The following is a 25228-nucleotide window of genomic DNA, read 5'->3' as shown; positions in this document are numbered from 1 at the left end:
ATGGCACCAAAGTGGAGCCAAAGTGGCAGCAAAGTGGCCCCAAAATGGCACCAAAGTGGCACCAAAGTGGAGCCAAAGTGGGACCAAAATGGCACCAAAGTGGGACCAAAGTGGCAGCAAAGTGGGGCAAAAGTGACACCAAAATGGCAGCAAAGTGGCCCCAAAATGGCAGCAAAGTGGAGCTAAAGTGGAGCCAAAGTGTCCCCCAAAGTGTCACTAAAGTGGCCCCAAAGTGGGACCAAAGTGGCGCCAAAATGGCACCAAAGTGGGGCCAAAGTGGAGCTAAAGTGGCACCGAAGTGGTACCAAAGTGTCCCCCAAAGTGGCAGCAAAGTGGGGCAAAAGTGTCCCCCAAAGTGGCACTGAAGTGGCAGCAAAGTGGCTCCAAAGTGGCACCAAAATGACACCAAAGTGGCACCAAAATGGGGCCAAAGTGGGACCAAAGTGGCACCAAAATGGGGCCAAAGTGGAGCTAAAGTGGGGCCAAAGTGTCCCCCAAAGTGGCACCAAAGTGGAACAAAAGTGGCACCAAAGTGGGGCAAAAGTGGGGCTAAAGTGGGGCTAAAGTGGGGCTAAAGTGGAGCCAAAGTGTCCCCCAAAGTGGTACCTAAGTGGCACCAAAGTGTCACTAAAGTGGCCCCAAAGTGGGACCAAAGTGGCACCAAAGTGGCTCCAAAGTGGCGCCAAAATGGCACCAAAGTGGGGCCAAAGTGGAGCTAAAGTGGCAGCAAAGTGGCACCAAAGTGTCCCCCAAAGTGGCACCAAAGTGGGGCAAAAGTGTCCCCCAAAGTGGCACTGAAGTGGCAGCAAAGTGGCTCCAAAGTGGCACCAAAATGACACCAAAGTGGCACCAAAGTGGGGCCAAAGTGGGACCAAAGTGGCACCAAAATGGGGCTAAAGTGGAGCTAAAGTGGGGCAAAAGTGTCCCCCAAAGTGGCACCAAAGTGGAACAAAAGTGGCAGCAAAGTGTCCCCCAAATTGACACACTGAAGTGGCCCCAAAGTGGCACCAGAATGGCACCAAAGTGGCACCAAAGTGGGGCTAAAGTGGGGCCAAAGTGTCCCCTAAAGTGGCACCAAAGTGGGGCAAAAGTGGCACCAAAGTGGCACCAAAGTGGCACCAAAGTGGGGCTAAAGTGGGGCCAAAGTGTCACCGAAGGGTCCCCAAAGTGGCAGCAAAGTGGCACCAGTGTCCCCCAAATTTGACCCAAATTACCCTAAACCTGACCCGAATTTCCCCAAATCTGACCCAAATTTCCTCAAATCTCACTCAAATCTCACCTGCTCTTCCTCCTCCTCCTCCTCCTCCTGCCCATCAGTGAACCTCAGCGAGCTGCGGGTCTGAATCTGACCCCGAACTTCCCCAATTTCCCCAAATCTGACCCAAATTTCTGCAGAATCTCCCCGAATTTTCCCAAATCTCCTCGAATTTCCCCCAAATCTCACCTGCTCTTCCTCATCCTCCTCCTCCTCCTGTCCATCAGCGAACCTCAGCGAGCTGCGGGTCTGAATCTGACCCCGAACTTCCCCAATTTCCCCAAATCTGACCCAAATTTCTGCAAAATCTCCCCGAATTTTCCCAAATTTCCTCGAATTTCCCCCAGATCTCACCTGCTCTTCCTCCTCCTCCTCCTCCTCCTGCCCATCAGTGAACCTCAGTGAGCTGCGGGTCTGAATCTGACCCCAAATTTTCCCAGATTTCTCCAAATCTGACCCAAATTTCTGCAAAATCTCCCCGAATTTTCCCAAATTTCCTCGAATTTCCCCCAGATCTCACCTGCTCTTCCTCCTCCTCCTCCTCCTCCTCCTGCCCATCAGTGAACCTCAGTGAGCTGCGGGTCTGAATCTGACCCCAAATTTTCCCAGATTTCTCCAAATCTGACCCAAATTTCTGCAAAATCTCCCCCAAATTTTCCCAAATTTCCCCCAAATCTCACCTGCTCTTCCTCGTCCGCGTCCTCCTCCTGCCCGTCGGCGAACCTCAGCGAGCTGCGGGTCTGCACGGGCACCTGGCTGGGCGAGAAGCGCCTCAGGTGCGGCAGCGTGTCCACATCGTGGGGAGGGGTCAGCACCCGCGTCAGGGGCGGCAGCCGCAGCTCCGCGGGCCGGGGTCTCCTGGGGCTGCGGGGAGGAGCTTTCCGACCCCCCCCAGTCGCGACTCCTCCCGCTGATATCGCGACAGAACCCGCGGTTCCTGCTGTTGTTGTTGTTCCTCCTCCTGCTCCAGGTGTCGAATTTCCCGCATTGTTGCTGCTTCCTCCTCCTCCTCCTCCTCCTCCTCCTTTTCGGGTGGGCGCTGGAGAGCCCGGAGGGTTTTTTGGGGAGCTTTTGGTGGATTTGGGGAGGGGGATCACCCAAGCCTGGGGGGCTCCGTGGGGTCTCTGCTCCAACAGAAGCCGCTCCTGCTGCTGAGTCAAACGCTGCATGTCCAACTGCAGCGAGCTCAGCGCCGCGCTCAACCTGGCCACCGCAGCTTCGTATTGAGGGGCTTGAGGGGGCTTTGGAGAAGCCCCCAGACTCAATTCATCCTCGGGAAGGGCGGGAGGAGAAGCCCCCTCCTCGTTTTGCCGCAGCCGCTGCAAAGCGTTTTGCCCCAGGCGCTGCCGGTGCTTGGCGAAAATGGCCTCGATTCGCTTCTTTTGAGCCTCGATCGCTCGGCGCTTTTCTTCCAAACGCGCCCCCAGTTGCGACATCTCCACGCTGAGACCCCCGCCCGATTCTGGGGGACCCCCGGGGGTGGTGGAGACCCCCCCCGAATGAAGGCCGGGACCCCCGGGTGGGTTTGGAGGGGCGGCTTCTTCCAGTTTCTTCTTGCGTTCGGCGAAGTTGGTCATGGCTCGAGCCGGGTTTTGGGAGTTCTGAGGAGAATTTTGGGGAGGATTTTGGGGAGGGTTTTGGGGAGGGTTTTGAGGAAGGTTTTGAGGAAGGTTTTGAGGAGGGTTTTGGGGGTTTGCAGGAAAATTCTGAGGGTTTCCCAGCGCATTTTGAGGCTCCGGGGAATGGAGGAAGAAAGCGTCGGGGGCTCCGTCCGGGAGGAGGCGCTCGGAGCTGTGGATGATCTGCAGCGCCTCCTCGATGCTGGGCGGCCCGGGGGCCTCGGCGACACCGTTGGGGACACTGGGGACGGGGGCGGCCCTGAGGGGGTGGCGGGCGTGGCTGAGGCTGTCGGAGCTGGCGGAGCGGGCCAGGGTCCCCGCAGGGACCCCCACGGGGTTGCCCATGACGATGTCGACGTCGCTGTCGAGGCCGAAGGGGATGCTGAAGGAGACGGCTTGGGATAAAGGGTGGCTGGATATAAAAATAAAAATAAAAATAAAAATAAAAATAAAAATAAAAATAAAAAGGGGACACACACACACCCCAGAAGTGTCCCCAAGGTTGGTTCAGTTAAAATCTGCACCGGAGCTGGAGGGAAAAGCAGCGAAAATCGGCGCGAATTTGAGGGAAATCGGCCCAAGTTTGAGGGAAATCTGAGGAGAATTGGGTTTGAAGCGGCCAAATTTGAGGCAGATTGGATTCAAATCAAGGCGAATTTGGCCTGAATCACCTCAAATCTGAGCCAAATCATCCCAAAACTGACCCAAAACTGATCCAAATCACCCCAAATTGGACCTAAATCACTCCAAATCTGATCCAAATCACCCCAAATCTGATCCAAATCACCCCAAATCTGACCCAAAACTGACCCAAGTCACCCCAAATTGGACCTAAATCACTCCAAATCTGATCCAAATCACCCCAAATCTGACCCAAAACTGATCCAAATCACCCCAAATTGGACCTAAATCTGATCCAAATCTGATCCAAGTCACCCCAAATCTGATCCAAATCACCCCAAAACTGACCCAAAACTGACCCAAATCACCCCAAATCTGACCCAAGTCACCCCAAATCTGACCCAAAACTGACCCAAGTCACCCCGAATTGCACCTAAATCATCCTAAATCTGACCCAAATCTGATCGAAATCACCCCAAATTGGACCTAAATCATCCCAAATCTCACCCAAAACTGACCCAAGTCACCCCAAATCTCACCCAAATCTGACCCAAATCTGACCCAAATCACCCCAAATTGGACCCAAATCACCCCAAATCTGACCCTGATCATCACAAATCGCCCCAAATCTGACCCAAATGGCTTCAAATCTGACTCAAAACACCCCAAAAATCTGCCCCAATTCACCCCAAATCCCCCCTAAAATCCCACTGGGACCCCCCCCAAACCCACCTGGGACTCCCCAAATCCCCCCAGGACCCCCCAAATTCACCCTCAATCCTCCCAAATCCCCCTGGGACCCCCCCAAAACCCCTCAGTACCCCTCAAACTCACCTGGGACCCCCCTAAATCCCCCCCAAAACTCTCCCAAATCCCTCAGGACCCCTCAAATCTCCCCAAAACCCCCCCTGAGACCCCTCTCAAAAGCCCTTAGGACCCCCCAGATTCACCCCAAATCCCCCCAGAATCTCACTAGGACCCCCCAAACCCACCTGGGACTCCCCAAATCCCCCCAGGACCCCCCAAATTCACCCTCAATCCTCCCAAATCCCCCTGGGACCCCCCCAAAACCCCTCAGTACCCCTCAAACTCACCTGGGACCCCCCTAAATCCCCCCCAAAACTCTCCCAAATCCCTCAGGACCCCTCAAATCTCCCCAAAACCCCCCCTGAGACCCCTCTCAAAAGCCCTCAGGACCCCCCGAATTCACCCCAAATCCCCCCAGAATCTCACTAGGACCCCCCAAACCCACCTGGGACTCCCCAAATCCCCCCAGGACCCCCCAAATTCACCCTCAATCCTCCCAAATCCCCCTGGGACCTGCCCAAACTCCCCCCAAACCCACGTGGGACCCCCCCAAAACCCCTCAGGACCCCTCAAACTCACCTGGGACCCCCCCCAAATCCCCCCCAATCCTCCCAAATCCCCCCTCAAACTCCCCCAAATCCCTCAGGACCCCTCAAATCCACCCAAAATCCCCCTGAGACCCCCCTCAAAAGCCCTCAGGACCCCCCAGATTCACCCCAAATCCCCCCAGAATCCCACTGGGACCCCCCCCCAAACCCCCCAGGACCCCCCCAAACCCCCCAGGACCCCCCAAATTCACCCTCAATCCTCCCAAATCCCCCTGGGACCCTCCCAAATCCCCCCAAATCCTCTCAAACTCCCCCCAAAACCCCCTCAGGACCCCTCAAACTCACCTGGGACCCCCCTAAATCCCCCCCAAAACTCTCCCAAATCCCTCAGGACCCCTCAAATCTCCCCAAAACCCCCCCTGAGACCCCTCTCAAAAGCCCTTAGGACCCCCCAGATTCACCCCAAATCCCCCCAGAATCTCACTAGGACCCCCCAAACCCACCTGGGACTCCCCAAATCCCCCCTGAGACCCCCCAAATTCACCCTCAATCCTCCCAAATCCCCCTGGGACCCTCCCAAATCCCCCCAAATCCTCTCAAACTCCCCCCAAAACCCCCTCAGGACCCCTCAAACTCACCTGGGACCCCCCTAAATCCCCCCCAAAACTCTCCCAAATCCCTCAGGACCCCTCAAATCTCCCCAAAACCCCCCCTGAGACCCCTCTCAAAAGCCCTTAGGACCCCCCAGATTCACCCCAAATCCCCCCAGAATCTCACTAGGACCCCCCAAACCCACCTGGGACTCCCCAAATCCCCCCTGAGACCCCCCAAATTCACCCTCAATCCTCCCAAATCCCCCTGGGACCTGCCCAAATCCCCCCAAATCCTCTCAAACTCCCCCCAAAACCCCTCAGGACCCCTCAAACTCACATGGGACCCCCCCAAACCCCCATGGGACCCCCCCCCCAAACCCCCCAGGACCCCCCAAACCCCCATGGGACCCCCCCCAAACCCCCCAGGACCCCCCAAATTCACCCTCAATCCTCCCAAATCCCCCTGGGACCCTCCCAAATCCCCCCAAATCCTCTCAAACTCCCCCCAAAACCCCCTCAGGACCCCCCAAACCCCCATGGGACCCCCCAAACCCCCATGGGACCCCCCTAAACCCCCCAGGACCCCCCAAACCCCCCTCACCTGAGGGGTCTCTTGCTCCAGCCCTTCCCGAAGGCGTCGCCGTGGGGGAGGGAGGGGGAGTGGGGCAGGAGCCCTTTGGGGGGGGGGGGAGAGAAAATGGGGTCACCCCCAGACCCCAATGACCCCCCCAGACCCCAAACCCCCCCCAAAACCCTCCCAGACCCCCCCAGTTCAGAGACACCCCCCCCCCCCAAAAAATCCCAATGAGCTCCCCCAGGATGCCCCAAAAACCCCAAAAATTCCCCCCAAAAAATCCCAAAATCCCTCCCAGGACCCCCCAAAATCCCTCCCAAAAAAACCCCAAATCCCTCCCAGATCCCCCAAAATTCCCCTCCAAAAATCCCAAAATCCCCCCAGGACCCCCCCAAAAAACCCAAAAATCCCCCCCAGGACCACCCAAAACCCAAATCCCCCCTCTGGGACCCCTCCCTAAATTTTTGGGGTCACCCCAGAACCCCCTAGTTCAGAGACCCCCCCCCAAAAATCCCAATGAGCTCCCCCAGGATGCCCCAAAAACCCCAAAATTCCCCCCCAAAAAAACCCAAAATCCCTCCCAGGACCCCCCAAATCCCCTCTCTGGGACCCCTCCCCAAATTTTTGGGGTCCCCCCCAGATTTTGGGGGGGTCTTACCTGGGGGTTGCCCCCCCCCTGCCAACAGGGGGTGTCGGAAGTTGAAGCCAGGGGAGCTGTGGGGGCGGTCATGAAGGGGTTAAAGAACCCAAAAAAACCCCAAAATCCCCTCAAAAAAAATCCTAAATCCCCCCCAAAAAACCCCAAATTTCCCTCCTTCAAAAAATCCAAATCCTCCCAAAATCCCTCCCAAAACCCCCAAAATTTACTCCAAAAAACTCCAAATTTCTCCCTCAAAAAGCCCCCTAAAAAACCCCAAAATTCCCTCTGAAAAACCCCAAATTTCCCCCTCAAATAACCCTGAAATTTCTCCCTTAAAAAACCCCAAATCCCTCCCTCAAAATCCCCCTAAAATACCCCAAATCCCTCCCTCAAAAAAACCCCAAATCCCCTTAAAATACCCCAAAATTCCCCTCAAAAAAAACCCAAAATTCCCCCTCAAAAAACCCCCAAATCCCCTAAAAAACTATCCAAAATCCCTCCCTTAAAAAACCCCAAAATCCCCCCTAAATTCACCAAAATCCCTCCCAAAATTCCCTCAAAAAAACCCCAAAATCTCCTCCAAACCCAGAAATTACCCCAAAAACCCCAAATTCCTTTCCCAAACCCCAAAATTCCCTAAAATCCCCCCAAAATCCTCACCTGCTTTTGGGGTTTGGGGCATCAGCAGCACCTGGAGATTCTGGGGGGGGAGGGGAAACATTGGAAGGACCCCCCCAAATTTGGAGTGTCAGGACCCCCCCCCAAAACCCTAAAACCCTTTGGGGACCCCTCCCCAATTTGGGATCCCCCCAAAATTTTGGGGTCCCTTTCCCCACATTTTTCGAGTCCCCTCCCCTTTTGATCCCCCCTATTTTAGGACCCCCAAATTTTGGGGAGAGGTCCCAAAAGTTGGGGTCTCCCCTTCCTGACCCCTCCCCAAATTTGGGGTCCTTTCAGTCCCTCCCCCTCAATTTTAAGCTCCACATTTTTGGGACCCCTTCCCCATTTTTAGGGTCTGACCCCCCCCAAAATTTGGGGTCCCATCCCCAAATTTGGGGTCCCCTCGTACCTGAGGTCCCCCCCAGCTGCCGGGGGGTGACAAAGGGGGGTCTCAGCACCTCGAAGCACAGGAACAGCTCGGCCAGGAAGGCCCCCACGTTCAACTGGGGGCACAGGAGGGGTCAGGGGGGGTTCCCAGTATGGACCAGTATCCCCCAGTATCCTCCCAGTACCCCCCAATCCCTCCCAGTTTATCCCAATTCTCCCCCTCAGGGTTGGCGGCCATTTTGTCCCATGGCCCTCATTGCTTCCAGTCCCTCCCAGTTCACCAAATTTCTCCCAGTTTCCCTCAGTTTCTCCCAGTTTGCCCAGTTTATCCCAACTTCCCCCAGTTTCTACCAGTTTATCCCAGTTTCCCACATTTTCTCACAGTTTGTTCCAGTTTAACCCAGTTTATCCCAGTTTATCCCAATTCTCCCCCTCAGGATTGGCCGCCATTTTGCCCCATTGCCCTCATTGCCTCCATTGCCTCTCAGTTCACCAAATTTCTCCCAGTTTCTCCCAGTTTCCCCCAGTTTCTCCCAGTTTCCCCCAGTTTCTACCAGTTTATTCCAGTTTCCCACATTTTCTCACATTTTCTCACAGTTTGTCCCAGTTTCTCCCCAGTTTAACCCAGTTTTCCCCTCAGGATTGGCGGCCATTTTGCCCCATTGCCCTCATTGCTTCCAGTCCCTCCCAGTTCACCAAATTTCCCCCAGTTTCTCCCAGTTTCCCCCAGTTTCTCCCAGTTTAACCCAGTTTTTCCCATTTCCCCCTCAGGATTGGCGGCCATTTTGCCCCATTGCCCTCATTGCCTCCATTCCCTCCCAGTTCACCAAATTTCTCCCAGTTTCTCCCAGTTTTCCCCAGTTTCTACCAGTTTATCCCAGTTTTTCCCAGTTTCTCCCAATTTCTACCCAGTTTAACCCAGTTTTCCCCTCAGGATTGGCCGCCATTTTGCCCCATTGCCCTCATTGCCTCCATTCCCTCCCAGTTCACCAAATTTCTCCCAGTTTAACCCAGTTTTTCCCAGTTTCCCCCTCAGGATTGGCGGCCATTTTGCCCCATTGCCCTCATTGCCTCTATTCCCTCCCAGTTCCCCCAGTTTGCCCCAGTTTCTCCCAGTTTCTCCACATTTTAACCCGGTTTCCCCATCAGAACTGGCCGCCATGTTCTTCCATTGCCCTCACTGCTCCCAATCCCTCCCATTGCTCCCAGTCCCTCCCACTGCTCCCAGTCCATCCAGTTTGACCAGTTTCTCCAGTTTGTCCCAGTTTCTCCAAGTTTATCTCAGTTTGTCCCAGTTTCTCCCAGTTTTCCCCTCAGGATGGCCGCCATGTTGCCCCATTGTTCCAGTTGCCCTCATGGCCCCCATCCACTCCTAGTTTCCCCCAGTTTCACCCAGTCCTTCCCAGTTTCTCCCAGTCCCTCCCAGTTTCATCCAACCCCCGCCCAGTTTAACCCAGTTTAACCCAGTTTCTCCCACTTTCTCCCGGTCTCCCCCTCAGGATGGCCGCCATGTTGCTCCATTGTTCCAATTGCTCTCATTGCCCCCATTGACTCCCAGTTTCCCCCAGTTTCACCCAGTCCCTCCCAGTTTTACCCACTCCCCTCCCAGTGTCACCCACTCCTCGCCCAGTTTCACAAGTTTCTCCCAGTTTTCCCCAGTTTGTCCCATTTTTTCCCCAGCTTCCCCCTCAGGGTGGCCGCCATGTTGCCCCACTGCCTTCATTGCCCCCATTCCCTCCCAGTTTCCCCCAGTCCCCCCCCAGTTTCACCCACTCCCCACCCAGTTTAACCCAGTTTATCCCAGTTTTTACCTTCAGGGCCGGTGCCATGTAGAGCAGGTCCTCCACGGCCAGGGGGCAGCGCGTGCGCAGGTGGCGCGCGCCAAAGTCGCGCACGAGCCCCAGGTTGTGCAGCCGGTCCGGCAGCGCCAGCGGAGCCCCAAGGCGGATTTCTGGAAAATTCCAGAGGAAAACAATGGGGGTTGCACCCCAAAATCCTTCCCGGACCCCCTTCTCTATGGGACTTCCCTGTACCCCTCATTGGGGTTCCCCCCTTTAGGACCCCAAGTTTTGCTCTTGTTTTCAACTCGGGACCCCCCCATGGTGCCCTCAAGTTGGGCTGGTCCGGATCGCTGGAAAATTCCAGAATTGGGGGCGGGGGTCACACCCCAAAAAAGACCCCAAAACCCCTCAGATTCCCCTCCATGACCCCCCCCCATTAACACATAACCCCCCAAAGACCCCCCCGTGTTTCACTATTGGAACTGTCCCCCCCTATTTTCCCCATGGGATCCCCCCATGGCGCCCTCAGTTGGGCTGGTCCGGATCGCTGGAAAATTCCAGAAGTGGGGGCAGGGGTCACACCCCAAAAATGACCCCAAAAACCCTTCAGAACCCCCTAATGGACCCACAATTCCCCTAAAAACCCCTCAAAGACCCCCCCCGCCATGTCCCCCCTATTAACACTCTCCCCATGGAACTCCCCGATTTCCCTATGGAACCCCCCCATGGCCCCCCTCAGATTGGTCCGGTCCAGCCGCACCACAGCGCCCCCTAGCAGATTCCTGCATCCATGGGACCCCAAAAAAACCCCAAAATCCCCTAAATTTTCCTCCAAAATCCCTCCTTACCCTCGAGGCGCAGGGATTGGGGGCAGTAGAAGTGGATGGCGGCTGCCAGGACCCCCCCGCTGGCCAAATCCTGCAGCCCCCTCACAGGTGGGAATGGGGGAGGCGCCGGGGGAGCTCCTTTGTCCTTCCGGTACCGAATCTTGGCGGGAAAAATTGGGAGAGGGGGGGAGTCAAGGGGGTCCTCAAAATCCCAAAACCCTTTCAAACCCCCCCAAAGTGGAAGGGCTCCCCCAAAAAATAAAAAGAGGGGACCCCAAAACCCCCAAAACCACCCTAAAAGTGGCAGGACCCCCCCCCCAAATTTGCCCCCAATCCCACCCCACAGAAAAGGGACCACCCCGCCCAAAAATAGAAATGGAAGAGTCCGCAAATCCCCTCAGGGTGGGAACCCCAAAATTCCCCCAAAATCACCCCAAAAATACCAAAATTGGGGCCCCAAATTTGGGGGAAACACCCCAGAATTATAAAGGGAGGGGTCCTCAAAATTCCCCCAATTTAGGGAGGGGTTGGGGACCCCCCAAAATTCCAAAGGAGGGGACACCAGACCCTCCCAAAATGGAGGAATTCCCTTAAAAAAGAGTCAAGGTGAGCCCAAAAACCCTCCTGGAACCCCCAAATCCCCCAAAATTCCTCCCACCCCCCCAAAACAGGAACATGCAGGGGAGGGGACCCCAAATTTTTTTGCAAGGACCCCAAATTTTTGGGGGAAGGGCAAAATTTTTGGGGGGTCCCACCCTTAAATACCCCTAAAAATGCCCCAAAAATGCCACAAAATTGGGGTTTTTGGGGTGAAATTTTTTTGGGGGGGGTCCTCGATTTTTGGGAGGGGTCTGGGGGTGCCCCCATCCCAAATTTTGGATTTTGGGGGGGTCCTTACCACCGGAGGTTTATTCCCCGATTCCTTCAAACAGAAGGCGATGGCGTGCTGTGGGAAAAACAGAGTCAGGGGGGCCCCAAAACCCCCCCTGGGAGCCCAAAAATGAAAATGGGAGCCCAAAAAATGGAAAGAGTGCCCCCAAAAATGGGGGGGTAGGGAAAATTTGGGAGAAAATTGGAAATTTTGGGGAAAAATTGGGAAAAAATGAGGGAAAAAAAGCGAAAAAATGGAGGAAAATGGGGGAAAAATATTTTTAAAATGGAGGAAAATGGATTTAAAGAGAGAAAAAAAAACCCCCAAAAAATGGAAAGGGTACCCCGAAAAATGTGGAGGAAAATTTGGGGGAAAATTGGGAAAAATAGAGAAAAAATGGGGGGAAAATATTTTAAAAATTGGGGAAACTAGATTAAAGAGGAAAAGAGGAAAAAGTACTCCAAAAAAATGGAAAGAGCACCCCAAAAAATGAGGGGTAGGGAAAATTGGTAAAAAATTGGAAATTTTGGGGAAAAATGGGGGACTATGAGGAAAAAAAAAGAGAAAAAAATCGGGAAAAATGGGGGAAAAATATTTAAAAAATGGGGAAAATATTTTAAAAATGGGGAAAAAATAGATCTAAAGGGAAAAAAAAAAAGAAGAGCCTAAAATTGGTGAGGGGGTCCCTAAAAATGAAGGGCAGCGAAAATTTGGGAAAAATTTTCGGGAAAAAATGAGAAAAACTGGAAAAAATGAAAAAAATGAGGGAAAAAAAAAGAGGAAAAACGAGGAAAAAAGTGGGAAAATGCAAAAAAAAAAAGGGGGGGGAAAGGGGGAAAAAAAGGATTAAAAAAAGGAAAAAAGGAAAAGGGACCCCAAACATGAGGAGGGGACCCCAAAAATTTAAAAAATTGAGAGAAAAGAAAGAAAAAAAAGGGAAAAAACAAATCTGAAAAAAAATCCCCAAAATGGAGCCTAAACCGTGAGGGCTCCCCAAGCCACGCCCACATTTCATGCCCCGCCCACTCATTTGCATACGGCAGCACTCATTTGCATGCCCCACCCCCTCCATGCAGCTTCGTGCCCCTCCCCCCTCCCCAAAATTCGAGACAAGACACAGAAAAGGGGGGGGGGGGAGGGGAGGATGCTGGGGGGGTCCCAGAAACCCCAAAATTTTGGGGGATTTTTGGAGATTTTTGAGAATTTTTTCCAATTTTTTTTCCTGATCTTTTTTGTATTTTTTCAAAATTAAAAAAAAAAAAATTAAGCAATTTTTTCCAAATTTAATTTTTTTTTTGGACATTTCTTAAGAATTTTTTCCCAAATTTTTTTTTAATTTTTTTAATTTTTTCAATTTTTGTTTTTTTTTTTTTTTTTTTTCTTGACTTCTTTCCAGTTTGTTGAAATTTTTTCCTGGATTTTTTTTTTTTTAATTTAAAAGAATTTTTTTTCTAATTTATTTCCATTTCTGGGAATTTTATTCTCCAAGTTTTGGGAATTTCCTTCCAAAATTTCTGCATTCATTTTGGAATTATTTTTCTTTTTTTTCAGAATTTCTTGACCATCGTTCCATTTCTTTTTTCCAATTTTGTTGGAATTTTTTTCTGGAATTTTTTCCCAATTTTTTTTCCAAAAGTTTTTTAATATCTTAGAATTTTATTCCCAAATTTTTGGGAAAGTTTTCTGATTTTTTTTTCCCCCATTTTTTCAGAATATTTTCTCCAATTTACTTTATTTTTTAAGAGTTTTTTTCTATTTTTAAAGCACTTTTCAATCTTTTTTTCCAATTGTTTTTTAATCTTCCCCCAAAATTTTCTTGAATATTTCCCAATTTTTTTGCAATATTTTGATATTTTTTCCAATTTTTAAAAATACTGTTCCAATTAATTTTTGAACTTTTTCCCAAATAATTTGGAATTTTTTCCAATTTCTTTAATATATTTTTCCAATTATTTAAAACAGATTTCTTCCAATTTGTTAAAATATTTTTCCAATTTTTGAAAGTTTTTCCCCCAATATTTCTGAATATTTCCCAATATTTTTCGAATACTTTATCCAACTTTTTTTTACTTTTTTTGCAATCATTCCCACATAATTTTCTGAATATTCTCAATTTTTTTTCCAATTTTTAAAAATACTGTTCCAATTAATTTTTGACATTTTTCCCATATTCTTTAATATATTTCTTCCAATTTATTAAAACATTTTTCCAATTTTTAAAATTCTTTTCCCCAATATTTTTGGAATACTTTACCCAATTTTTTTCAATATTTTCACTTTTTTTTTGCAATCATTCCCACATAATTTTCTGAATATTTTCAAATTTCTTCACAATATTTTTTCCAATTTTTAAAAATACTGTTCCAATTAATTTTTGACATTTTTCCCAAATTCTTTAATATATTTCTTCCAATTTATTAAAACATTTTTCCAATTTTTAAATTTTTTTCCCTGATATTTTTAGAATACTTTACCCAATTTTTTTTCAATTTTTTTCCACTTTTTTTTGCAATCATTCCCACATAATTTTCTGAATATTCTCAATTTTTTTTCCAATTTTTAAAAATACTGTTCCAATTAATTTTTGACATTTTTCCCATATTCTTTAATATATTTCTTCCAATTTATTAAAACATTTTTCCAATTTTTAAAATTCTTTTCCCCAATATTTTTGGAATACTTTACCCAATTTTTTTCAATATTTTCACTTTTTTTGCAATCATTCCCACATAATTTTCTGAATATTTTCAAATTTCTTCACAATATTTTTTCCAATTTTTAAAAATACTGTTCCAATTAATTTTTGACATTTTTCCCAAATTCTTTAATATATTTCTTCCAATTTATTAAAACATTTTTCCAATTTTTAAAATTTTTTTCCCCGATATTTTTAGAATACTTTATCCAATTTTTTTCCACTTTTTTTGCAATCATTCCCACATAATTTTCTGAATATTTTCCACATTTTCCAAATATTTTCACCATTTTTTAAAACAATTTTTTCCAATCATTCCCGAATCATTTTCTAAGATTTTAAAACATTTTTTCCCACTTTTCTTTGATATTTTATTCCAATTTTTTCCCCCCCTTAGCATCCCTCAACCCTCCCAATTCACACCTGGAGCTCCCATTCCTACCAAATTCTGGGGGGGTTTTGGAACTTTTGGAACCCCCCAAAAATCTGGGATGGGTTGGAACAGGCGGGGAAGGATCTGGGGGGGAAATTTTGGGGTAAAAAAAGGGAATTTTGGGCCAGAGCTCAGCCCCCACTTACGGGCACCAACTTCCAGTACCAGCGGGTGGGACACTGAGAAAAGAGGGGGGGTCAGCAAAGGGGGGGCCCCGCTTGGGGAGGGGTCCCCAAATGGCACCAAGCGAGTCCCAACACCCAGGGCCAGCAGAGACAGGAGAGGGAGAAATGGGAATTTTGGGGGGGAAAAAAAGGGGATTTTTGGGGGATTTTTTGGGGATTTTTGGGGATTTTTTTAGGATTTTTTTGGGATTTTTTTGGGATTTTTTGGTGATTTTTTGGGAATTTTTTAGGATTTTTTTGGGATTTTTTTTGTGATTTTTTGGTGATTTTTTGGGAGTTTTTTAGGAATTTTTTGGGATTTTTTTTGTGAATTTTTGGGGATTTTTTGGGATTGTTATTAGTATTATTTTGGGATTTTTTTGTGAATTTTTGGGGATTTTTTAGGATTTTTTTGGGATTTTTTTGTGAATTTTTGGGGATTTTTTGGGATTGTTATTAGTATTATTTTGGGATTTTTTTGTGAATTTTTGGGGATTTTTTGGGAATTTTTTAGGATTTTTTTGGGATTTTTTTGTGAATTTTTGGTGATTTTTTGGGATTTTTTTGGGATTTTTTTGGGATTTTTTTGGGATTTTTTGGTGATTTTTGGGAATTTTTTAGGAATTTTTTGGGATTTTTTTGTGAATTTTTGGGGATTTTTTGGGATTGTTATTAGTATTATTTTGGGATTTTTTTGTGAATTTTTGGGGATTTTTTGGGAATTTTTTGGGATTTTTTTTGTGAATTTTTGGGGATTTTTTGGGATTGTTATTAGTATTATTTTGGGATTTTTTTGTGAATTTTTGGGGATTTTTTGGGATTTTTTTAGGATTTTTTTGGTGAATTTTTGGGGATTTTTTGGGATTGTTATTAGTATTATTTTGGGATTTTTTTGTGAATTTTTGGTGATTTTTTGGGAATTTTTTAGGATTTTTTTGGGATTTTTTTGTGAATTTTTGGTGATTTTTTGGATTTTTTTGGATTTTTTTGGAATTTTTGGTGATTTTTGGGATTTTTTTAGGATTTTTTGGGGATTTTTTTGTGAATTTTTGCTGATTTTTTGGGATTTTTAAAAATATTTTTTGGGATTTTTTGCTGAATTTTTGGGATTTTTTGGGATTTTTTAGGATTTTTTTGGTGAATTTTTGGTGATTTTTTGGGACTTTTATTAGTATTATTTTGGGATTTTTTGGGATTTTTTGGTGAATTTTTGGGGATTTTTATTAGTATTATTTTAGGATTTTTTGGGATTTTTGGGGATATTTTTAGATTTCTGGGGATTTTTGGTAATTTTTTGATTTTTTAAAATATTTTTTGGGATTTTTTTTGGTGATTTTTTTGTGGATTTTTTGTGGTTTTTTTGGATTTTTTTGGGAATTTTAAAAGTATTTTTTAAGGATTTTTGGTGGGCTCTTGGGGGGACTTTTGGGTGATTTTTCCCCATTTTTTAAGGATTTCTTTTGGGATTTTTTTGGGAAATTCTACAGAAGATATTTTGGGATTTTGGGGTGAATTGTGCTGGATTTTTTGGTGGTTTTTCAGGGCATTTTTGGGGTAAAAAAAGGGAATTTTGGGCCAGAGCTCAGCCCCCACTTACGGGCACCAACTTCCAGTACCAGCGGGTGGGACACTGAGAAAAGAGGGGGGGTCAGCAAAGGGGGGGCCCCGCTTGGGGAGGGGTCCCCAAATGGCACCAAGCGAGTCCCAACACCCAGGGCCAGCAGAGACAGGAGAGGGAGAAATGGGAATTTTGGGGGGGAAAAAAAGGGGATTTTTGGGGGATTTTTTGGGGATTTTTGGGGATTTTTTTAGGATTTTTTTGGGATTTTTTTGGGATTTTTTGGTGATTTTTTGGGAATTTTTTAGGATTTTTTTGGGATTTTTTTTGTGAATTTTTGGTGATTTTTTGGGAATTTTTTAGGATTTTTTTGGGATTTTTTTGGGGATTTTTTGGTGATTTTTTGGGAATTTTTTAGGAATTTTTTGGGATTTTTTGGTGAATTTTTGGGGATTTTTTGGGAATTTTTTAGGATTTTTTTGGGATTTTTTGCTGAATTTTTGGGGATTTTTTGGGATTTTTTTAAAATATTTTTTAGGATTTTTTGGGATTTTTTTGGTGAATTTTTGGTGATTTTTTGGGATTTTTTTAAATATTTTTTTAGGATTTTTTGGGGATTTTTTGGTGATTTTTTGGGATTTTTTAAAAATATTTTTTAGGATTTTTTGGGATTTTTTTGGTGAATTTTTGGTGATTTTTTGGGATTTTTTAAAATATTTTTTTAGGATTTTTTGGGATGTTTTTTGTGAATTTTTGTTGATTTTTTGGGATTTTTTAAAATATTTTTTTAGGATTTTTTGGGGATTTTTTGGTGATTTTTTGGGATTTTTTAAAATATTTTTTAGGATTTTTGGGGATTTTTTTGTGAATTTTTGGTGATTTTTTGGGATTTTTATTAGTATTATTTTAGGATTTTTTGGGATTTTTTGCTGAATTTTTGGGGATTTTTTTGGATTTTTATTAGTATTATTTTAGGATTTTTTGGGATTTTTGGGGATATTTTCAGATTTTTGGGGGATTTTTGGTAATTTTTTTGATTTTTTAAAATATTTTTTGGGGATTTTTTTTGGGGATTTTTTTGTGGATTTTTTGTGGTTTTTTTGGATTTTTTTGGGAATTTTAAAAGTATTTTTTAAGGATTTTTGGTGGGCTCTTGGGGGGACTTTTGGGTGATTTTTCCCCATTTTTTAAGGATTTCTTTTGGGATTTTTTTGGGAAATTCTACAGAAGATATTTTGGGATTTTGGGGTGAATTGTGCTGGATTTTTTGGTGGTTTTTCAGGGCATTTTTGGGGTAAAAAAAGGGAATTTTGGGCCAGAGCTCAGCCCCCACTTACGGGCACCAACTTCCAGTACCAGCGGGTGGGACACTGAGAAAAGAGGGGGGGTCAGCAAAGGGGGGGCCCCGCTTGGGGAGGGGTCCCCAAATGGCACCAAGCGAGTCCCAACACCCAGGGCCAGCAGAGACAGGAGAGGGAGAAATGGGAATTTTGGGGGGGAAAAAAAGGGGATTTTTGGGGGATTTTTTGGGGATTTTTGGGGATTTTTTTAGGATTTTTTTGGGATTTTTTTGGGATTTTTTGGTGATTTTTTGGGAGTTTTTTAGGATTTTTTTGGGATTTTTTTTTGTGAATTTTTGGTGATTTTTTGGGATTTTTTTGGGATTTTTTTGGGATTTTTTGGGGATTTTTTGGGAGTTTTTTAGGATTTTTGGGGATTTTTTTGTGATTTTTTGGTGATTTTTTGGGATTTTTTACAATATTTTTTGGAGATTTTTTTTGGTGATTTTTTTGTGGATTTTTTGTGGTTTTTTTGGATTTTTTTGGGAATTTTAAAAGTATTTTTTAAGGATTTTTGGTGGGCTCTTGGGGGGACTTTTGGGTGATTTTTCCCCATTTTTTAAGGATTTCTTTTGGGATTTTTTTGGGAAATTCTACAGAAGATATTTTGGGATTTTGGGGTGAATTGTGCTGGATTTTTTGGTGGTTTTTCAGGGCATTTTTGGGGTAAAAAAAGGGAATTTTGGGCCAGAGCTCAGCCCCCACTTACGGGCACCAACTTCCAGTACCAGCGGGTGGGACACTGAGAAAAGAGGGGGGGTCAGCAAAGGGGGGGCCCCGCTTGGGGAGGGGTCCCCAAATGGCACCAAGCGAGTCCCAACACCCAGGGCCAGCAGAGACAGGAGAGGGAGAAATGGGAATTTTGGGGGGGAAAAAAAGGGGATTTTTGGGGGATTTTTTGGGGATTTTTGGGGATTTTTTTAGGATTTTTTTGGGATTTTTTGGGATTTTTTGGTGATTTTTTGGGAATTTTTTAGGATTTTTTTGGGATTGTTATTAGTATTATTTTGGGATTTTTTTGTGAATTTTTGGTGATTTTTTGGGAATTTTTTAGGATTTTTTTGGGATTGTTATTAGTATTATTTTGGGATTTTTTTGTGAATTTTTGGGGATTTTTTGGGATTTTTTTGGGATTTTTTGGGATTTTTTGGTGATTTTTTGGGAATTTTTTAGGATTTTTTTGGGATTGTTATTAGTATTATTTTGGGATTTTTTTGGGATTTTTTGGTGAATTTTTGGGGATTTTTATTAGTATTATTTTAGGATTATTTTGGGATTTTTTTGTGAATTTTTGGTGATTTTTTGGGAATTTTTTAGGATTTTTTTGGGATTTTTTTGTGAATTTTTGGTGATTTTTTGGGATTTTTTTGGGATTTTTTTGGGATTTTTTTGGGATTTTTTGGTGATTTTTTGGGAGTTTTTTAGGATTTTTTTGGGATTTTTTTGTGAATTTTTGGGGATTTTTTGGGATTGTTATTAGTATTATTTTGGGATTTTTTTGTGAATTTTTGGGGATTTTTTGGGAATTTTTTGGGATTTTTTTTGTGAATTTTTGGGGATTTTTTGGGATTGTTATTAGTATTATTTTGGGATTTTTTTGTGAATTTTTGGGGATTTTTTGGGATTTTTTTAGGATTTTTTTGGGATTTTTTTGGTGAATTTTTGGTGATTTTTTGGGATTTTTTTGGGATTTTTTTGGAATTTTTGGTGATTTTTTGGGATTTTTTTAGGATTTTTTGGGGATTTTTTTGTGAATTTTTGCTGATTTTTTGGGATTTTTTAAAATATTTTTTGGGGATTTTTTGCTGAATTTTTGGGGATTTTTTGGGATTTTTTTAGGATTTTTTTGGTGAATTTTTGGTGATTTTTGGGACTTTTATTAGTATTATTTTGGGATTTTTTTGGGATTTTTTGGTGAATTTTTGGGGATTTTTATTAGTATTATTTTAGGATTATTTTGGGATTTTTTTGTGAATTTTTGGTGATTTTTTGGGATTTTTTTAGGATTTTTTTGAGATTTTTTTGGGATTTTTTGGTGATTTTTTGGGAATTTTTTAGGAATTTTTTGGGATTTTTTTGTGAATTTTTGGGGATTTTTTGGGATTGTTATTAGTATTATTTTGGGATTTTTTTGTGAATTTTTGGGGATTTTTTGGTGGTTTTTTTTAGTATTTTTTTAGGATTTTTTGAGATTTTTTTTTTGTGAATTTTTGGTGATTTTTTTAGGATTTTTTTAGGATTTTTTTGGGATTTTTTGCTGAATTTTTGGTGATTTTTTGGGATTTTTAAAAATATTTTTTAGGATTTTTTGGGATTTTTTGCTGAATTTTTGGTGATTTTTTGGGATTTTTTAAAATATTTTTTTAGGATTTTTTGGGATTTTTTTGGGATTTTTTGGTGATTTTTGGAATTTTTAAAGGATTTTTTGAGATTTTTTTGAGATTTTTTTAGGATTTTTTGCTGATTTTTTGGGATTTTTTTAAAATATTTTTTTAGGATTTTTTGGGATTTTTTTTGTGAATTTTTGGTGATTTTTTGGGATTTTTTAAAATATTTTTTTAGGATTTTTTGGGATTTTTTTTTTTTGTGAATTTTTTGGGATTTTTTTAGGATTTTTTGGGATTTTTTTGTGAATTTTTGGTGATTTTTGGAATTTTTAAAGGATTTTTTGGGATTTTTTTAGGATTTTTTTGGGATTTTTTTTGTGAATTTTTGGTGATTTTTTGGGATTTTTATTAGTATTATTTTAGGATTTTTTGGGATTTTTTTTGTGAATTTTTGGTGATTTTTTGGGATTTTTAAAAATATTTTTTAGGATTTTTTGGGATTTTTTTTTTGTGAATTTTTGGTGATTTTTTGGGATTTTTTAAAATATTTTTGGTGATTTTTTGGTGAATTTTTTGGTGATTTTTTGGAATTTTTATTAGTATTATTTTAGGATTTTTTGGGATTTTTTTGTGAATTTTTGGTGATATTTTGGGATTTTTTTAGGATTTTTTTAGGATTTTTTTGGGGATTTTTATGTGAATTTTTGGTGATTTTTGGAATTTTTAAAGGATTTTTTGAGATTTTTTTAGGATTTTTTGGGGATTTTTTTGCTGAATTTTTGGTGATTTTTTGGGATTTTTATTAGTATTTTTTTAGGATTTTTTGGGATTTTTTTGTGAATTTTTGGTGATTTTTTAATGATTTTTAGGGGGATTTATGAGGGGGTTTTTTGGAATTTTTTCATAATTTTAAAAATTTTTTTGGAAATTTTGTAGTTTTTTTTTAATTATTGCTGATTTTTTAAAGATTTTTTGGGATTTTTTTTTAATTTTTTTTTTTTTAGGATTTTTTTTTTTTTTGCTGAATTTTTGGTGATTTTTAGGGGATTTTTAAAATATATTTTTGGGATTTTTTAAGGAATTTTGGGGGGGGGTTTTTTGAGATTTTTTTTGTGGTTTTTTGGTAACTTCTTAGGAGTTTTTTGGGATTTTTTTTTAATTTTTGGGAATTTTTAAAGAATTTTTTTAGGGTTTTTGGGTGTTTTTTTGGGTGTTTTTAAAGATTTTTTTTAGGGATTTTTTTAATATTTTTTCTGGATTTTTTGTGGGGTTTTTTAGGAATTTTTTAGGATTTTTTGGGGTGATTTTTGAGCATTCTTGGAATTTTTAAATGATTTTTTGGAAATTTTTCAGTATTTTAGGGGTATTTTTGGGTAGTTTTTGGAGTGTTTTGGGGGATTTTTTTGGTATTTTTTAATGATTTTTTTAAATGATTTTTTGGGGAATATTTGGGGAATTTTTAATGATTTCATTGTGGATTTTTTAATGATTTTTTTTTGGAATTTCTGGGATTTTGGGGGGGATTTTTGAATGATATTTTGTAGATTTTTTAAAGATTTCTTTATAATTTTTAATGATTTTTGGGGGATTTTTAATTGATTTTTTTGTGATTTTTTGGGTGATTTTTGGTGATTTTTTGGGTGATTTTTGGGTGATTTTTAGTGATTTTTTGGGTGATTTTTTTTTATTTTTGGGTGATTTTTTGGGTGATTTTTTGTGATTTTTTGGGTGATTTTTGGGGGGATTTTTGGGGGGATTTTTTGGTGTTTTTTTTTGTGATTTTTTTTTGGAGGGATTTTTTGGGGGTTTTTGTGCTTTTTTGTGGTTTTTTTGAGGGATTTTTGGGGATTTTTGTGGGTTTTTTGTGATTTTTTTGGAAGAATTTTTTTTTATTTTTCTGGGTTTTTATGAGGGATTTTTTGGGGATTTTTGTGATTTTTATGGAGGGATTTTTGGGGGATTTTTCTGGTTTTTTGTGATTTTTTTTTGGAGATTTTTTTAATGGGATTATTGTGATTTTTTGTGATTTTTTTGGAGAGATTTTTGGGAGCTTTTTTGCTTTTTTTGAGCAATTTTTTCTGGTTTTTGGGCATTTTTGCCGATGTTTTTGTCGATGTTTTTAGGGATTTTTTGTGAGATATTTTTATGATTTTTTTACCGATTTTTGGAGATTTTTTTGGGGAATTATTTTGATTTTTTAGGGGGGATTTTTTATGATTCTTTGTGATTTTTTGAGGCATTTTAGGGGGGATTTTTGGAATAATTTTATTTTCCATTTTTTTTTACCTTGTGGCTGCATCCCGGGGGTGCCGTGGAGCTCTCGGGGACCCCCAAATTCGGGGCTGTCCCCCCCCCCTCCTTTTCGCTGCTTTCCTGCAGCTTCCGATTCACCTAAAAAAAGACCCAAAAATTCCAATTTTTTCCCTTTTTCACCCCAAAAAAAACCCCAAAACCTCCCAAAATTCCAACTCACCGTCTCCAACCAGGCCAAAATTTTGGGTTCCCAGGACTGGGGTCCCGAGGGTGCTCCAGGAGGGGTCCCCAAATTTCGGGTGGCCTCGGTGACAAAGGCGGCCATGAGGGAATCGATCAGAGCCAGGTGGGCGCCCTGCAGGGACATTTTGGGGTTTTTGGGAAAAATTTGGGGATTTTGGAGATTTGAGGAAAAAATTTGGCGTTTTTTGGGGGGGGAAATTGGGGTTTTTGAAGAAAATTTGGGGGTTGAGGGGGAAAAATTGGGGGTTTTGGGGTCTAGGGGAGGAAAATTTGGGGGTTTGGGGGACTCAGAGGGGGAAATTTGAGGGAAGATTTTGGGGTTTTGTGGGAAAATTTGGGGATTTGGGGGAAAACTTTGGGGTTCTGGGGTCTAGGGGAGGAAAATCTGGGGGTTTGGGGACCTGGTGGGGGGAAATTTGGGGGAAATTTGGGGGAATTTTGAGGCATTTTGGGAGGATTTGGGAGAACTTGGGGAGATTTAGGGGATTTTGGGGCATTTTGTGGGAGTTTAGGGGGAATTTGGGGAGATTTGGGGGATTTTGAGGCATTTTTGAGGGATTTTGAGGCATTTTTGGGACATTTTGGGGGAGATTTGGGGACATTTTGTGGCATTTTGGGGCTCGCGGTTCCTCCCCCGCCCTTCCAGGCCTCCCCGGGGTGGGCGTGGCCAATCGGGAGGGGCGTGGCCAACAACAAATGGGCGTGGTTATGAGCGATGGGCGTGGACATTGAAAGGGGGCGTGGCCACGGGGCGGGGAGGGTTAATGGGATTGGCCTGAGCCAATTAAAGCCAATTAAAGCCAATTAAAGCGGCTGAGCCTTAATGAGATTAATGAGGGGGGGGGCAGAGGCGGCTCCCAGTGCTCCCAGTAACACCAGTACCCCCCCCCAAACCCCTCCCAGTGCTCCCAGTAACACCAGTACCCCCCCCCAAACCCCTCCCAGTGCTCCCAGTAACACCAGTAGCCCCCAACCCCTCCCAGTAACACCAGTACCCTCTCCCAGTGCTCCCAGTGCCTCCCAGTCCCTCCCAGTGCCCCCAGTAACACCAGTATCCCCTCCCAGTCCCCTCAATCCCCTCCCATTCCCTCTCAGTGCTCCCAGTATCCCCCCCAAAGCCCTCCCAGTGCTCCCAGTGCTCCCAGTCTCCCCTCCCAGTGCTCCCATTCTCCCCTCCCAGTCCCTCCCAGTGCTCCCAGTCTCCGCTCCCAGTCCCTCCCAGTGCTCCCAGTACCCCCCCAATCCCCTCCCAGTCCCTCCCAGTGCTCCCAGTCTCCGCTCCCAATCCATCCCAGTGCTCCCAGTACCCCCTCCAGTCCATCCCAGTGCTACCAGTATCCCCTCCCAATCCCCCCCAGACCCCTCCCAGTGCTCCCAGTGCTCCCAGTATCCTCCCCAGACCCCTCCCAGTGCTCCCAGTCTCCCCTCCCAGTGCTCCCAGTAACACCAGTCTCCCCTCCCAGTCCCTCCCAGTGCTCCCAGTCCCTCCCAGTCCCTCCCAGTGCTCCCAGTACATCCTCCCACTCCCCTCCAATCCCCTCCCAGTGCTCCCAGTGCTCCCAGTCTCCCCTCCCAGTGCTCCCAGTCCATCCCAGTGCTCCCACTGCTCCCAGTACCCCCTCCCAATGCTCCCATTCTCCCCTCCCAGTCCATCCCAGTGCCTCCCAGTGCCTCCCAGTGCTACCAGTATCCCCTCCCAATCCCCCCCAGACCCCTCCCAGTGCTCCCAGTGCTCCCAGTATCCTCCCCAGACCCCTCCCAGTGCTCCCAGTCTCCCCTCCCAGTGCTCCCAGTAACACCAGTCTCCCCTCCCAGTCCCTCCCAGTGCTCCCAGTCCCTCCCAGTCCATCCCAGTCCCTCCCAGTGCTCCCAGTACATCCTCCTACTCCCCTCCAATCCCCTCCCAGTGCTCCCAGTGCTCCCAGTCTCCCCTCCCAGTGCTCCCAGTGCTCCCAGTACCATCCGGATCGGTTTCTGCTGCAGGTCCTGCGCTCGCACCGGGACCCCCTGCAGGGTGGGGGGGAGGCCCCGCCCCGCCAGCAGCGCCAGCAGCGCCGCCAGGTCCGCGGGGGGCGTGGCCAGGCCGGGGGGCGTGGCCAGGGCGTGGCTCCAGGCCCTGCAGTAAATGTCGGTGGCCAGCAGGAGGCGCTCCACGGGCGGCTTCAGGTGCTCCTGCGCGTATTGGTCGGTGTAAAACGGGTCCCGGAGCTCCTCGGGGACGTTGGCTGGGGTAGGGGGGGGAGAGGAGAAGAAAAAAGGGGAGATTTGGGTTAAAAATGGGGGATTTGGGGGGGGGGGGAAGGCAAAAAAAAATTAAAATAAAGAGGTGAATGTGGGGGGAAAAAATGGGAGAGAAAGGGTTAAAAATGGGAAGTTTGGGTTCAAGAATGAGGGGGAATGGGGTAGAAAGGGTTAAAATTAGGAAAGAATGGGTTAAAATGGGGAAGAAAGGGTTAAAAATGGGATTGTTGTGGTCAAAGGTCATCTGGGACCTATCACGGACAGACGGACACTGACCCACCATGGACAGACAGACACTGACCAACCATGGACAGATGGACACTGACCAACCATGGACAGACGGACACTGACCCACCATGGACAGACGGACACTGACCCATCACGGACAGATGGACACTGACCAACCATGGACAGACGGACACTGACCCATCATGGACAGATGGACACTGACCAACCACGGACAGATGGACACTGACCCAGCATGGACAGACGGACACTGACCAACCATGGACAGATGGACACTGACCCAGCATGGACAGATGGACACTGACCAACCATGGACAGACGGACACTGACCAACCATGGACAGACGGACACTGACCAACCACGGACAGATGGACACTGACCAACCACGGACAGATGGACACTGACCCGCCATGGACAGACGGACACTGACCAACCACGGACAGATGGACACTGACCCACCATGGACAGACGGACACTGACCCAGCATGGACAGACGGACACTGACCCAGCATGGACAGACGGACACTGACCAACCATGGACAGAC

General features: G+C 44.9%; 1 protein-coding gene across 8 annotated transcripts in view; it reads right to left on the bottom strand.

Annotated features, from left to right (window-relative positions):
• The window catches only part of CAMSAP3 (calmodulin regulated spectrin associated protein family member 3), a 45082-nt gene that overhangs the window by 14963 nt on the left and 4891 nt on the right, over positions 1 to 25228 (bottom strand). For 3 of the 8 annotated variants that reach the window (XM_066570333.1, XM_066570326.1, XM_066570328.1), the window contains exons 2-13: positions 24156 to 24421; positions 22174 to 22308; positions 21987 to 22091; positions 18083 to 18115; positions 11211 to 11258; positions 10334 to 10472; positions 9516 to 9655; positions 7727 to 7820; positions 7318 to 7357; positions 6676 to 6731; positions 6045 to 6117; positions 1936 to 3286 (exon numbers count right to left, since the gene is read on the bottom strand). In XM_066570333.1, coding sequence (XP_066426430.1) covers positions 1936 to 3286; positions 6045 to 6117; positions 6676 to 6731; positions 7318 to 7357; positions 7727 to 7820; positions 9516 to 9655; positions 10334 to 10472; positions 11211 to 11258; positions 18083 to 18115; positions 21987 to 22091; positions 22174 to 22308; positions 24156 to 24421 — 2480 coding nt within the window. Of the gene's footprint in view, positions 1 to 1935; positions 3287 to 6044; positions 6118 to 6675; positions 6732 to 7317; positions 7358 to 7726; positions 7821 to 9515; positions 9656 to 10333; positions 10473 to 11210; positions 11259 to 16072; positions 16106 to 18082; positions 18116 to 21986; positions 22092 to 22173; positions 22309 to 24155; positions 24422 to 25228 lie in introns of all 8 variants that reach the window. The other 5 variants (XM_066570327.1, XM_066570330.1, XM_066570331.1 and 2 more) reach the window with 5 other exon arrangements.

Source organism: Molothrus aeneus, unplaced genomic scaffold (assembly GCF_037042795.1).
Source record: "Molothrus aeneus isolate 106 unplaced genomic scaffold, BPBGC_Maene_1.0 scaffold_30, whole genome shotgun sequence".
NCBI lineage: Eukaryota > Metazoa > Chordata > Aves > Passeriformes > Icteridae > Molothrus > Molothrus aeneus.
The sequence above is the reverse complement of the archived record's forward strand: the minus strand, read 5'-3'. Positions and strand labels throughout refer to the sequence as shown.